The sequence below is a fragment of the Hypanus sabinus genome, chromosome 3, assembly GCF_030144855.1.
Source record: "Hypanus sabinus isolate sHypSab1 chromosome 3, sHypSab1.hap1, whole genome shotgun sequence".
Classification (NCBI taxonomy): Eukaryota; Metazoa; Chordata; class Chondrichthyes; order Myliobatiformes; family Dasyatidae; genus Hypanus; species Hypanus sabinus.
This window is the reverse complement of record NC_082708.1, coordinates 74,915-90,630: the sequence shown is the minus strand read 5'-3', so window position 1 is coordinate 90,630 and position 15,716 is coordinate 74,915. Positions and strand designations below refer to the sequence as shown.

At 59.6% G+C, this 15,716-nt stretch overlaps 1 protein-coding gene across 1 annotated transcript in view; it reads left to right on the top strand.

Moving 5' to 3' along the window:
* LOC132390685 (dynein heavy chain domain-containing protein 1) overlaps positions 1-15,716 on the top strand; it is a 329,747-nt gene that overhangs the window by 242,969 nt on the left and 71,062 nt on the right. Inside the window, exons 15-16 of the mRNA XM_059963241.1 lie at positions 13,346-13,537; positions 14,168-15,188. Of these exons, the coding sequence (XP_059819224.1) occupies positions 13,346-13,537; positions 14,168-15,188 (1,213 nt within the window). The remainder of the gene's footprint in view (positions 1-13,345; positions 13,538-14,167; positions 15,189-15,716) is intronic.

Below are 15,716 nucleotides of genomic sequence, written 5' to 3'. Positions count from 1 at the left end.
GGGGAACCGTCTCTGCCCGGTGACAGACACACGGGAGACCGGCTCTGCCCGGTGACAGACACACGGGGAACCGGCTCTGCCCGGTGACAGACACACGGGAGACCGGCTCTGCCCGGCGACAGACACACGGGGGACCGTCTCTGCCCGGCGACAGACACACGGGGAACCGTCTCTGCCCGGCGACAGACACACGGGGAACCGGCTCTGCCCGGTGACAGACACGCGGGGAACCGTCTCTGCCCGCCGACAGACACGCGGGGGACCGGCTCTGCCCGACGACAGACACGCGGGGAACCGGCTCTGCCCAACGACAGACACACGGGGAACCGGCTCTGCCCGGCGACAGACACACGGGGAACCGTCTCTGCCCGACGACAGACACACGGGGAACCGTCTCTGCCCGCAGACAGACACACGGGGAACCGGCTCTGCCCGGTGACAGACACGCGGGGAACCGTCTCTGCCCGACGACAGACACACGGGGGACCGGCTCTGCCCGACGACAGACACGCGGGGAACCGTCTCTGCCCGACGACAGACACACGGGAAACCGTCTCTGCCCGGTGACAGACACGCGGGAAACCGGCTCTGCCCGGTGACAGACACGCGGGGAACCGTCTCTGCCCGGTGACAGACACGCGGGGAACCGGCTCTGCCCGACGACAGACACACGGGGAACCGGCTCTGCCCGGTGACAGACACACGGGGAACCGTCTCTGCCCGACGACAGACACACGGGGAACCGTCTCTGCCCGGTGACAGACACGCGGGGAACCGGCTCTGCCCGACGACAGACACGCGGGGAACCGTCTCTGTCCGGTGACAGACACACGGGGAACCGGCTCTGCCCGGTGACAGACACACGGGGAACCGTCTCTGCCCGATCACAGACACACGGGGAACCGTCTCTGCCCGGTGACAGACACGCGGGGAACCGTCTCTGCCCGACGACAGACACACGGGGAACCGTCTCTGCCCGACGACAGACACACGGGGAACCGTCTCTGCCCGGTGACAGACACGCGGGGAACCGTCTCTGCCCGGTGACAGACACACGGGGAACCGTCTCTGTCCGACGACAGTCACACGGGGAACCGGCTCTGCCCGACGACAGACACGCGGGGAACCGTCTCTGCCCGGTGACAGACACACGGGGAACCGTCTCTGCCCGACGACAGACACACGGGGAACCGTCTCTGTCCGACGACAGTCACACGGGGAACCGGCTCTGCCCGACGACAGACACACGGGGAACCGGCTCTGCCCGGTGACAGACACACGGGGAACTGTCTCTGCCCGACGACAGACACACGGGGAACCGGCTCTGCCCGGTGACAGACACACGGGAAACCGTCTCTGTCCGGCGACAGACACACGGGGGACCGGCTGTGCCCGGTGACAGACACACGGGGAACCGTCTCTGCCCGACGACAGACACACGGGGAACCGTCTCTGCCCGACGACAGACACACAGGAGACCGGCTCTGCCCGGTGACAGACACACGGGAATCCGGCTCTGCCCGGTGACAGACACACGGGAATCCGGCTCTGCCCGGTGACGGACACACGGGGAACGGTCTCTGCCCGACGACAGACACACGGGGAATCCGGCTCTGCCCGGTGACAGACACACGGGAGACCGGCTCTGCCCGGCGACAGACACACGGGGAACCGTCTCTGCCCGACGACAGACACACGGGAAACCGTCTCTGCCCGGTGACAAACACACGGGGAACTGTCTCTGTCCGACGACAGACACACGGGAGACCGTCTCTGCCCGGTGACAGACACACGGGAATCCGGCTCTGCCCAGTGACAGACACACGGGGAACCGTCTCTGTCCGACGACAGACACACGGGAGACCGTCTCTGCCCGGTGACAGACACACATGAATCCAGCTCTGCCCCGTGACAGACACACGGGGAACCGGCTCTGCCCGGCGACAGACACACGGAGAACCGTCTCTGCCCGACGACAGACACGCGGGGAACCGTCTCTGCCCGGTGACAGACACGCGGGGAACCGTCTCTGTCCGACGACAGTCACACGGGGAACCGGCTCTGCCCGACGACAGACACACGGGGAACCGGCTCTGCCCGGTGACAGACACACGGGGAACTGTCTCTGCCCGACGACAGACACACGGGAGACCGTCTCTGCCCGACGACAGACACACGGGAGACCGTCTCTGCCCGGCGACAGACACACGGGGAACCGTCTCTGCCCAGTGACAGACACACGGGGAACCGGCTCTGCCCGGTGACAGACACACAGGAAACCGGCTCTGCCCGGTGACAGACACGCGGGGAACCGGCTCTGCCCGGGGACAGACACACGGGGAACCGTCTCTGTCCGACGACAGACACACGGGGAACCATCTCTGCCCGACGACAGACACACGGGGAACCGTCTCTGCCCGGTGACAGACACATGGGGAACCGTCTCTGCCCGACGACAGACATACGGGGAACCGGCTCTGCCCGGTGACAGACACGCGGGGAACCGGCTCTGTCCGGCGACAGACACGCGGGGAACCGGCTCTGCCCGGCGACAGACACATGGGGAACCGTCTCTGCCCGACGACAGACATACGGGGAACCGGCTCTGCCCGGTGACAGACACGCGGGGAACCGGCTCTGCCCGACGACAGACACGCGGGAAACCGGCTCTGCCCGGTGACAGACACATGGGAGACCGGCTCTGTCCGGTGACAGACACACGGGGAGACCGGCTCTGCCCGACGACAGACACACGGGGAGACCGGCTCTGCCCGACGACAGACACACGGGCAACCGGCTCTGCCAGGTGACGGACACACGGGGAACTGTCTCTGCCCGGTGACGGACACCCGGGGAACTGTCTCTGCCCGGTGACGGACGCCCGGGGAACCGGCTCTGCCCGGTGACAGACACACGGGGAACCGGCTCTGCCCGGTGACGGACACACGGGGAACCGGCTCTGCCTGCAGACAGACACGCGGGGAACCGTCTCTGCCCGGTGACAGACACGCGGGGAACCGGCTCTGCCCGACGACAGACACACGGGGAACCGTCTCTGCCCGGTGACAGACACACGGGGAACCGTCTCTGCCCGACGACAGACACACGGGGAACCGTCTCTGCCCGGTGACAGACACGCGGGGAACCGGCTCTGCCCGACGACAGACACGCGGGGAACCGTCTCTGTCCGGTGACAGACACACGGGGAACCGGCTCTGCCCGGTGACAGACACACGGGGAACCGTCTCTGCCCGATCACAGACACACGGGGAACCGTCTCTGCCCGGTGACAGTCACGCGGGGAACCGTCTCTGCCCGACGACAGACACACGGGGAACCGTCTCTGCCCGACGACAGACGCACGGGGAACCGTCTCTGCCCGGTGACAGACACGCGGGGAACCGTCTCTGCCCGGTGACAGACACACGGGGAACCGTCTCTGTCCGACGACAGTCACACGGGGAACCGGCTCTGCCCGACGACAGACACGCGGGGAACCGTCTCTGCCCGGTGACAGACACACGGGGAACCGTCTCTGTCCGACGACAGTCACACGGGGAACCGGCTCTGCCCGGTGACAGACACACGGGGAACTGTCTCTGCCCGACGACAGACACGCGGGGAACCGTCTCTGCCCGGTGACAGACACACGGGGAACCGTCTCTGCCCGACGACAGACACACGGGGAACCGGCTCTGCCCGGTGACAGACACACGGGGAACTGTCTCTGCCCGACGACAGACACACGGGGAACCGGCTCTGCCCGGTGACAGACACACGGGAAACCGTCTCTGTCCGGCGACAGACACACGGGGGACCGGCTGTGCCCGGTGACAGACACACGGGGAACCGTCTCTGCCCGACGACAGACACACGGGGAACCGGCTCTGCCCGACGACAGACACACAGGAGACCGGCTCTGCCCGGTGACAGACACACGGGAATCCGGCTCTGCCCGGTGACAGACACACGGGAATCCGGCTCTGCCCGGTGACGGACACACGGGGAACGGTCTCTGCCCGACGACAGACACACGGGGAATCCGGCTCTGCCCGGTGACAGACACACGGGAGACCGGCTCTGCCCGGCGACAGACACACGGGGAACCGTCTCTGCCCGACGACAGACACACGGGAAACCGTCTCTGCCCGCTGACAGACACACGGGGAACCGTCTCTGTCCGACGACAGACACACGGGAGACCGTCTCTGCCCGGTGACAGACACACGGGAATCCGGCTCTGCCCAGTGACAGACACACGGGGAACCGGCTCTGCCCGGCGACAGACACACGGAGAACCGTCTCTGTCCGACGACAGACACACGGGAATCCGGCTCTGCCCAGTGACAGACACACGGGGAACCGGCTCTGCCCGGCGACAGACACACGGAGAACCGTCTCTGCCCAGTGACAGACACACGGGGAACCGGCTCTGCCCGGCGACAGACACACGGAGAACCGTCTCTGCCCGACGACAGCCACACGGGAAACCGTCTCTGCCCGGTGACAGACACACGGGGAACCGTCTCTGTCCGACGACAGACACACGGGGAACCGTCTCTGCCCGACGACAGACACACGGGGAACCGTCTCTGCCCGGTGACAGACACACGGGGAACCGTCTCTGCCCGAAGACAGACACACGGGGAACCGTCTCTGCCCGACGACAGACACACGGGAAACCGGCTCTGCCCGGTGACAGACGCACGGGGAACCGGCTCTGCCCGACGACAGACACACGGGGAACCGGCTCTGCCCGGTGACAGACACACGGGGAACCGTCTCTGCCCGGTGACAGACACACGGGGAACTGTCTCTGTCCGGTGACAGACACACGGGGGACCGGCTCTACCCGACGACAGACACACGGGGGACCGGCTCTGCCCGACGACAGACACACGGGGAACCGGCTCTGCCCGACGACAGACACACGGGGAACCGGCAACGCCCGACGACAGACACACGGGAAACCGGCTCTGCCCGACGACAGACACACGGGAAACCGGCTCTGCCCGGTGACAGACACACGGGGAACCGGCTCTGCCCGACGACAGACACACGGGGAACTGGCTCTGCCCGACGACAGACACACGGGGAACCGTCTCTGCCTGCAGACAGACACACGGGGAACCGGCTCTGCCCGGTGACAGACACACGGGGAACCGGCTCTGTCCGGTGACAGACACACGGGGAACCGGCTCTGCCCGGTGACAGACACACGGGAAACCGGCTCTGCCCGGTGACAGACACACGGAAACCGGCTCTGCCCGGTGACAGACACACGGGGAACCGTCTCTGTCCGGTGACAGACACACGGGGAACCGTCTCTGTCCGGTGACAGACACACGGGAAACCGGCTCTGCCCGGTGACAGACACACGGGGGACCGGCTCTGCCCGGTGACAGACACACGGGAAACCGGCTCTGCCCGGTGACAGACACACGGGGGACCGGCTCTGCCCGACGACAGACACACGGGAAACCGTCTCTGCCCGGTGACAGACACGCGGGGAACCGGCTCTGCCCGACGACAGACACACGGGGAACCGGCTCTGCCCGGCGACAGACACACGGGGAACCGGCTCTGCCCGACGACAGACACACGGGAAACCGGCTCTGCCCGGTGACAGACACACGGGAAACCGGCTCTGCCCGACGACAGACACACGGGGAACCGGCTCTGCCCGACGACAGACACACGGGGGACCGGCTCTGCCCGACGACAGACACACGGGGAACCGGCTCTGCCCGGTGACAGACACACGGGGAACCGGCTCTGCCCGACGACAGACACGCGGGGAACCGTCTCTGCCCGGTGACAGACACACGGGGAACCGTCTCTGTCCGACGACAGTCACACGGGGAACCGGCTCTGCCCGGTGACAGACACACGGGGAACTGTCTCTGCCCGACGACAGACACGCGGGGAACCGTCTCTGCCCGGTGACAGACACACGGGGAACCGTCTCTGCCCGACGACAGACACACGGGGAACCGGCTCTGCCCGGTGACAGACACACGGGGAACTGTCTCTGCCCGACGACAGACACACGGGGAACCGGCTCTGCCCGGTGACAGACACACGGGAAACCGTCTCTGTCCGGCGACAGACACATGGGGGACCGGCTGTGCCCGGTGACAGACACACGGGGAACCGTCTCTGCCCGACGACAGACACACGGGGAACCGGCTCTGCCCGACGACAGACACACAGGAGACCGGCTCTGCCCGGTGACAGACACACGGGAATCCGGCTCTGCCCGGTGACAGACACACGGGAATCCGGCTCTGCCCGGTGACGGACACACGGGGAACGGTCTCTGCCCGACGACAGACACACGGGGAATCCGGCTCTGCCCGGTGACAGACACACGGGAGACCGGCTCTGCCCGGCGACAGACACACGGGGAACCGTCTCTGCCCGACGACAGACACACGGGAAACCGTCTCTGCCCGCTGACAGACACACGGGGAACCGTCTCTGTCCGACGACAGACACACGGGAGACCGTCTCTGCCCGGTGACAGACACACGGGAATCCGGCTCTGCCCAGTGACAGACACACGGGGAACCGGCTCTGCCCGGCGACAGACACACGGAGAACCGTCTCTGTCCGACGACAGACACACGGGAGACCGTCTCTGCCCGGTGACAGACACACGGGAATCCGGCTCTGCCCAGTGACAGACACACGGGGAACCGGCTCTGCCCGGCGACAGACACACGGAGAACCGTCTCTGCCCAGTGACAGACACACGGGGAACCGGCTCTGCCCGGCGACAGACACACGGAGAACCGTCTCTGCCCGACGACAGCCACACGGGAAACCGTCTCTGCCCGGTGACAGACACACGGGGAACCGTCTCTGTCCGACGACAGACACACGGGGAACCGTCTCTGCCCGACGACAGACACACGGGGAACCGTCTCTGCCCGGTGACAGACACACGGGGAACCGTCTCTGCCCGAAGACAGACACACGGGGAACCGTCTCTGCCCGACGACAGACACACGGGGAACTGTCTCTGTCCGGTGACAGACACACGGGGGACCGGCTCTGCCCGACGACAGACACACGGGGAACCGGCTCTGCCCGACGACAGACACACGGGGGACCGGCTCTGCCCGACGACAGACACACGGGAAACCGGCTCTGCCCGGTGACAGACACACGGGGAACCGGCTCTGCCCGACGACAGACACACGGGGAACCGGCTCTGCCCGGTGACAGACACACGGGGAACCGTCTCTGCCCGGTGACAGACACACGGGGAACTGTCTCTGTCCGGTGACAGACACACGGGGGACCGGCTCTACCCGACGACAGACACACGGGGGACCGGCTCTGCCCGACGACAGACACACGGGGAACCGGCTCTGCCCGACGACAGACACACGGGGAACCGGCTCTGCCCGACGACAGACACACGGGAAACCGGCTCTGCCCGACGACAGACACACGGGAAACCGGCTCTGCCCGGTGACAGACACACGGGGAACCGGCTCTGCCCGACGACAGACACACGGGGAACTGGCTCTGCCCGACGACAGACACACGGGGAACCGTCTCTGCCTGCAGACAGACACACGGGGAACCGGCTCTGCCCGGTGACAGACACACGGGGAACCGGCTCTGTCCGGTGACAGACACACGGGGAACCGGCTCTGCCCAGTGACAGACACACGGGAAACCGGCTCTGCCCGGTGACAGACACACGGAAACCGGCTCTGCCCGGTGACAGACACACGGGGAACCGTCTCTGTCCGGTGACAGACACACGGGGAACCGTCTCTGTCCGGTGACAGACACACGGGAAACCGGCTCTGCCCGATGACAGACACACGGGGGACCGGCTCTGCCCGGTGACAGACACACGGGAAACCGGTGACAGACACACGGGGGACCGGCTCTGCCCGACGACAGACACACGGGAGACCGTCTCTGCCCGGCGACAGACACACGGGGAACCGTCTCTGCCCAGTGACAGACACACGGGGAACCGGCTCTGCCCGGTGACAGACACACGGGGAACCGTCTCTGCCCGACGACAGACACACGGGGAACCGGCTCTGCCCGGTGACAGACACATGGGGAACTGTCTCTGCCCGGTGACAGACACACGGGAAACCGTCTCTGCCCGACGACAGACACACGGGGAACCGGCTCTGCCTGCAGACAGACACACGGGGAACCGTCTCTGCCCGGCGACAGACACACGGGGAACCGTCTCTGCCCAGTGACAGACACACGGGGAACCGTCTCTGCCCAGTGACAGACACACGGGAGACCGGCTCTGCCCGGTGACAGACACACGGGAAACCGTCTCTGCCCAGTGACAGACACACGGGGGACCGGCTGTGCCCGGTGACAGACACACGGGAGACCGGCTCTGCCCGGTGACAGACACACGGGGGACCGGCTCTGCCCGGTGACAGACACATGGGAGACCGGCTCTGCCCGGCGACAGACACACGGGGAACCGGCTCTGCCCAGTGACAGACACACGGGGGACCGGCTGTGCCCGGTGACAGACACACGGGAGACCGGCTCTGCCCGGCGACAGACACACGGGGAACCGTCTCTGCCCAGTGACAGACACACGGGGAACCGGCTCTGCCCGGTGACAGACACACGGGGAACCGTCTCTGCCCGACGACAGACACACGGGGAACCGGCTCTGCCCGGTGACAGACACATGGGGAACTGTCTCTGCCCGGTGACAGACACACGGGAAACCGTCTCTGCCCGACGACAGACACACGGGGAACCGGCTCTGCCTGCAGACAGACACACGGGGAACCGTCTCTGCCCGGCGACAGACACACGGGGAACCGTCTCTGCCCAGTGACAGACACACGGGGAACCGTCTCTGCCCAGTGACAGACACACGGGAGACCGGCTCTGCCCGGTGACAGACACACGGGAAACCGTCTCTGCCCAGTGACAGACACACGGGGGACCGGCTGTGCCCGGTGACAGACACACGGGAGACCGGCTCTGCCCGGTGACAGACACACGGGGGACCGGCTCTGCCCGGTGACAGACACATGGGAGACCGGCTCTGCCCGGCGACAGACACACGGGGAACCGGCTCTGCCCAGTGACAGACACACGGGGGACCGGCTGTGCCCGGTGACAGACACACGGGAGACCGGCTCTGCCCGGTGACAGACACACGGGAGACCGGCTCTGCCCGGTGACGTGCACTGGCAAACCAGCTTCAGCTCAGCACAGTGACCAGAGGTCCCACTTATATTCAAGGCTTCACACCACAGTACGGTCTGTACTTCAGTGACGTACCAAGGGAGGGGCATCCATCTGCCTATCTAAAAGTCTCTTAAATCTCCCTGATGCATCTGCCTCTACCACCAGACCTGGCAAAGCATTCTATATACAGTCACCACTCTCAACAGGCTAACCCCTATTGACATCAACGGATCTGGGGTTGAGAGGGTGAACAGCTTTAAGTTCCTCAGCATCCACATCACTGAGGACCTCACGTGGTCTGTACACACCAGCTGTGAGGTGAAAAAGTCACAACAGCGCCTCTTCACCTCAGACGGTTGAGGAAGTTTGGTATGGGCCCCCAAGTCCTAAGAAACTTTCCACAGGAGCACAATTGAGAGCATCCTGACTGACTGCATCACTGCCTGGTATGGGAACTGTACTTCCCTCAATCACGGGACTCTGCAGAGAGTGGGGCGGACAGCCCAGCGCATCTGCAGTTGTGTACTTCCCACGATTCAGGGCATTTACAAAGACAGGTGTGTAAAGAGGACCTTTTCCCTGAGTACTTATGTTCCAATTTATGCTCCCAAGTTCCCGCGTAATAGCAGCACAATTCACCCCCTCCCAGTTAAATACTTAACCAGATGCTCTGCTTCTATCCCACGCTGAAGATTAAGGAGTTGTGGTCACTGTCTTCAAAATACTCACCTATAGAGATTTGTTACCTAACCAGCTTCATTGCCTAGTCATAGTAGTTAGTGCAACACTATTACAGCTCAGGACATTCCAGAGTTGAGAGTTCAATTCTAGTGTCCTCTGTAAGGAGCTTGTACAATCTTGCTGCGAATGCATGGGTTCTTCCAGGTAGTCCGGTGTCCTCCCACAATCTAAAGACCTTTCAGTTAGAAGGTTAATTAGTCATTGTTACTTGTCCTGCCACTAGGCTCGGGTTAAATCGGGGGGAGGGGTGGTTGCTGGATGGTACAGCTTGTTGGTCCAGAAGGACCTGTTCCACACTGTATCTCTAAATAAATAAAATAAAAATAACTATGGCCTCTCTAGTTGGTGAGTCTACGTCTACATAGGTTGAAATATCTAATATCAGAGAACATAGAGTTAAAGTGAAAGGGCAAAGTTCAAAGGAGAGGTGTGAGCATTTTGCTTTTACACAGAGTTGTGGGTGCCTGGAATATCCTCCTAGGGGTAGAGTTGAGGCAGATATGATAGAGGTATTTAACAACTCTTAGATAAGCAATAAAAAGCTTACTGAGGACTACAAAATAATGAGGGGTATAGATCAGGTAAATGTAAGCAGGCTTTTTCCACCGAGGTTGGATAATACTACTACAGGAAGGATGTGGAAGCCATAGAAAGGGTGCAGAGGAGATTTACAAGGATGTTGCCTGGATTGGGGAGCATGCCTTATGAGAATAGGTTGAGTGAACTCGGCCTTTTCTCCTTGGAGCGATGGAGGATGAGAGGTGACTTGATAGAGGTGTACAAGATAAGGAGAGGCATTGATCATGTGGATAGTCAGAGGCTTTTCCCCAGGGCTGAAATGACTAACACGAGAGGGCACAATTTTAAGCTGCTTGGAAGTAGGTACAGAGGAGATGTCAGGGGTAAGATTTTTACACAGAGAGTGGTGAGTGCGTGGGATGGGCCGGCAGCAACAGTGGTGGAGGAGGTCTTTTAAGAGACTCCTGGATGGATACATGGCTTAGAAAAATAGAGGCCTATGGGTAAGCCTAGGTAGTTCTAAGGTAGGGACATGTTCAGGACAGCTTTGTGGGCTGAAGGGCCTGTATTGTGCTGTAGGTTTTCTATGTTTCTGACTAGCGATCATGGGTTAAGGGTGAAAGGTGAAATGTTTAAGGAGAATTTGAAGAGAACTTCTTCACTCAGAGGGTGGTAAGAGTGCGGAACAAGCTGTTAGCAGAAGTGTTGGATGTGGGTTTGATTTCAACATTAAAGAGAAGTTTGGATAGGTACATGAATGGGAGGGGTATGGAGAGATACAGGACCATAAGATATAGGATCAGAATTAGGCCATTTGGCTAATCCAGTTTGCTCTGCCATTTTCCCAATATCTCTTCATGCTCTGACTAACCGAGAATCTATCAACCTCTGCTATAAATATATCCAATGACTTGGCCTTCACAGCTGCCCACAGCAATAAATTCCACAGATTCTCCACTATCTGGCTAAAGAAATTTCTCCTTATCTTGATTTTAAAAGGACAACCCCTCTATTCTGGTCTTAGACGAGAGTCTAAGATCTACCCACCAAAGGAAACATCCTTCCAACATTTGATAGGTTTCAAGATCCCCCTGATCCTTCCGAATATCAGTGAGTAGAGGCACAAAGTCATCAAATGCTCTTCTTATGATAAACTTTTCAATTCCAGAATCATTTTCCTGAACCTCTTCTGGACCTTCTCTGCTGCCAACACATCCCTTCTTAGATAAGGGGCCAAAAACTGCTAAATATACTCCAAGTGAGGCTTTATAAAGCCTCAGCATTACATCCTTGTTTTTATATTCTAGTTCCCTCAAAATGAATGTTAACATTGCTTTTGCCTTCCTTTCCACTGACTCAACCTGCAAATTAAATATTTAGGGAATCTGCTTGAGGCCTCCCAGATCCCTTTTGTATGGGTCCATGAAACTAAGCAGAATACTAGCTTGTCACAGATGGCATAGAGTGGATGGGCTGAATGGCCTGTTTCTCTGCAGTATTGCTCTGTAACTCCATAAATGTGCAGCAAAAGGAGGGATGAGCACATTGTGTCTCTTACACTCGGTCGATTATGGTCGACCATGGATGTAGTGTCCCAGTTACATGCAAGCTAGGGCAGTACAATATGGAGAGCAAGCTATTGCCTTCTCTCCAAGCAACTTATGAACCCCAATGAATTTGGCACCAGCAGCATTGCAAGAGTTGCCAGTCAGTGTTGAACTCTACGTAGGACTGCCTGAGGGACTCCAGCTCCAGAATTTTCCCTCTGGGCTTACTCCCGGAGCCTTCCCCATGAGTGGGTATATCTGCAAGGGGGCAAAGGTTTGAGATCAGAGTTCCCTTCTCCCAGATGAACTGCCAATCATGGCTGACGAGCCCCATCTGCCCAAAGTGACTGGTTTTAAGGCACCAATAACCCAGTTTGCCCCTTTCCCTGTCAGTAGAAATGGTTCCACTGGGCTTAGTAGCAAAGCCTCATGTGAGGCCAAGAGCTGGGCTTGGTTGTCAATGGCTATTTGAGATGCAATCCATTGGGAGCATTTAATAGGTAGTGGAAGCTTATCCCACTACACCACCCCTCCTCTGGCTATGACATCCTTAAAGAACCGGGACATTATGTGGGTGGAAGGGATCAGTCAGATGTGAGAAAGTTGTCAAATGATTCAGCAGGATGGTAAAGATTGCATTGGGTATGCTTGCCTTTATTACTAAAGGCATTGAGCCCAGAAGTCATGAAGTTATGTTACAACTCTATAAAACTCTAGGTACGTTGCATTTGGAGTTTTGCAGACAGTTCTGGTCACCCCACTATAGGAAGGATGTGGAGGCTTTGGAGAGGATGCAGAAGAGGTTTATCAGGATTAGAGGGCATGAGCTATAACGGGGGGGGGGGGGTTGTAGAACTTAAGAGCTTCGATTGTTTTTTTTTCTGGAGCACCAGAGGCTGAGAGGAGATCGGACAGATTCTGAGAGACATAGACAGAGTAGACAGACAGTGTCTTTATCCTGGAGCTGAAGTGTCTAATACCAGAGGGCATGGTGAGAGGGGGTAATTTCAAAGGACATGTGAGGGGTAAGTTTTTTTAACAGAGTGGTGGGTACATGGAATGTGCTGCCTGGGGTGGGGGCAGAGGCAGATACATTAGTGACTTCTAAGAGATGTTTAGATCAGCACATGAATGTGAGGAAATAGAAGGATACGGACATTGTGAGGACAGAAGGGACTAGTTCAGTTGGCAATTTGATTACTGATTTATTTAGTTCGGCACAACGTTGTGGGCTGAAGGGCCTGTCCTTTACTGCGCAGTTCGGAGTTCTGCGCTGGACGGTCCTGCGCTGTACAGCACTATCTATGTTCTAAGTGTGGCCTTGATTCTAGGGCAAGCCTCTGTATGAGACGGCGTTGGAGGCCTTCAGGGCACTGAGCTCCAGTGACCTCGATGAAGTGCGGACATACCGGGCACCACCGCGCTCCGTGGTGGTGCTGATGAACACTGTGTGCGTGATGTTCGGCAGGCCCGATGGATGGGAGAGTGCGAAACAGTTGCTCAGTCAGCCGAACTTCTACCAGGTCAGTGGCCACCTACAACCCTGGGGAGAAATTGAGTGGATAGAGAGGGGAGATGACGCAGCTGGTGGAAATACAGAGAGATGGAGAGGAGAACGAAGGCTCCCGGGACAGAGTGACACGATGGATCACGAGGGGGCTAAGGAAGAGGATGAAAAAGAGCAGACGGGGAATCCCGAGACAGAGCGACACCGTGGGTCATGAGGGGAGGGAGAGCGGAAGGGCGGGAAAGGGAGATTAAGGGAGGGAAAAGGGTGAACAGGTGGGAAGATCCGAGTGGAGAGGGAGAGCAGGCAGGCGGGGAGAGACACCATGGGTCATGAGGGGAGGGATAGATATAGAATGGAAAGGGGCGAGCAGAGAGAGCACTGACAAGGAAAGGGGAGGGAGGAGAGCATGGAGGGAAGGGATAGAGAGGAGAAGGGATAGTGGAGAGGGAAAGGAGGAGAGTGAGAGAGGAAGGGAAGGGGTAGGAGGATGAGGAAAGGGAGGTTTGGAGGGAGGTGAATGGTTGTATGATTGGATATCTCTGGTAGGGAGGGGGGGAGTTTTGGAGGGAAGTGATTAGGGATCCCGGGTGGAGCTGCCAGAATGGCGGAAGCATTGGGAATATCACCGAGTGTCTCTCGGTAGGATCTGGAATTCTACGACAAGGAGAACATCCCGGATCACATCTTCAGGACCCTGGAGAGCATCGTGCTCAGGCCGGAACTGCAACCGGCCGCGGTCCGCGAGGCGAGCAGAGCGGCGGAATCCTTCAGTCTTTGGATCCGGGCCGTATACTACCATGCCGTGGTGGTCCGAGAATACAGCCCCGTCTTCATCAACCGTTTCCAGACCCTGATCGACGAGGCGCAGGCCACCTTGGGGGTGGTACGGAAACGCGCCTTCGAAATGAAGACGGCTCTGCTGGATCTGTTGCGGGAAGACGGCGAGAGGTATCTGGTGGGCACCGAATCGCTGACGGACATCAGCAAGGAGGACCTTCTGAGGCTTTTGGGGCAAAAGGAAATGGACCTGGTGGGAAGGCTGAAGAAGCAGCAGCGGCAGGCGCAAGTCGAGCTGATGGGGCGCCAGAGGGAACTGGAGCGCTGCGACCAGCTGATGCGAGCCCTCTGTTCCCATCAGTCTGACTGGAAAGATGCCCTGCAGCAGTGCCGGGAACGCAGGATGACTGCTTCAGGCGACAGTCTGCTAACTGCGGCCGCCGTTGCTTACCTGGGACCCTTCATGGAAACGACGTGGCAGGAGTTACTAGAGAAATGGAAAGTGGCCTGTTACAGCGGCAGAATGGAGACGAAGCACAGGGACGCACGGATGGAACTGCTGGGCTCGTTGGCTGACGAGTCCCCCTCCTCCCGAGCAGCAGGAGAGGAGCCCACCGACGCTCCTGGTCCCTTCATCCGGAGTCGGAACAATTTCCTCCTGCTGGACGCGCTGAGTTCACTGCGCGAACAGCTGGAGTGGAACCAGCTCAAGCTTCCTGTTAATGCCACGGTCAGGATCAGCATCCTGATCGCTCGCCTCCAGCTCCAGCACGCCGCAACCCCCTGGCCGCTGTTCATCGACCCCGACCTGCAGACCGGAATCTGGATGGGAGTCCTGCAGGCTGGAGGCGGACCACAGCTGGACCGGCAGCTGCTAGGAGGCTCAGGTAGTTTATAGATATATTTACTGTAGTTTAGCAGTTAGTGTAACTGTAATACGGCTCAGGGAGTCGGAGCTCAATTCTGGCGCCCTCTGTAAGGAGTTTGTAAATTCTCCTCGTGGAATGCGTGCGTTTCTTCCGAGTGTACCGCTTGCTCCACATTCCAAGACGTCCTGGTCAGTCATTGTAAATTGTCCTGTCATTAGGCCAGGGTTAAATCCGGGGTTGCTGGGCTGGAACATACTGTATCTCTAAATAAGTAAATATCATTTAGTGGGTGGGGGTGTTGAGAATTGGAGCAGGGCCGGATGGAAATAGTTTGAGTGAAGGGTTGGGACGGAAATGCGGGGTGGGGGAGGGGGAGAGACTACGCCTTTCCCAGTCCTGGGAACGGGATAAAATTGACTTTATTTGTCACATCGGAACATAGACTGAAATCCGTAGTTTCCAAGCCAAAGACTGTGCTGACAGCAGCCCGCAAGCATTGCTATGCTCCGGCGCCAACACAGCCTGCCCACAATTCACTAACACCAA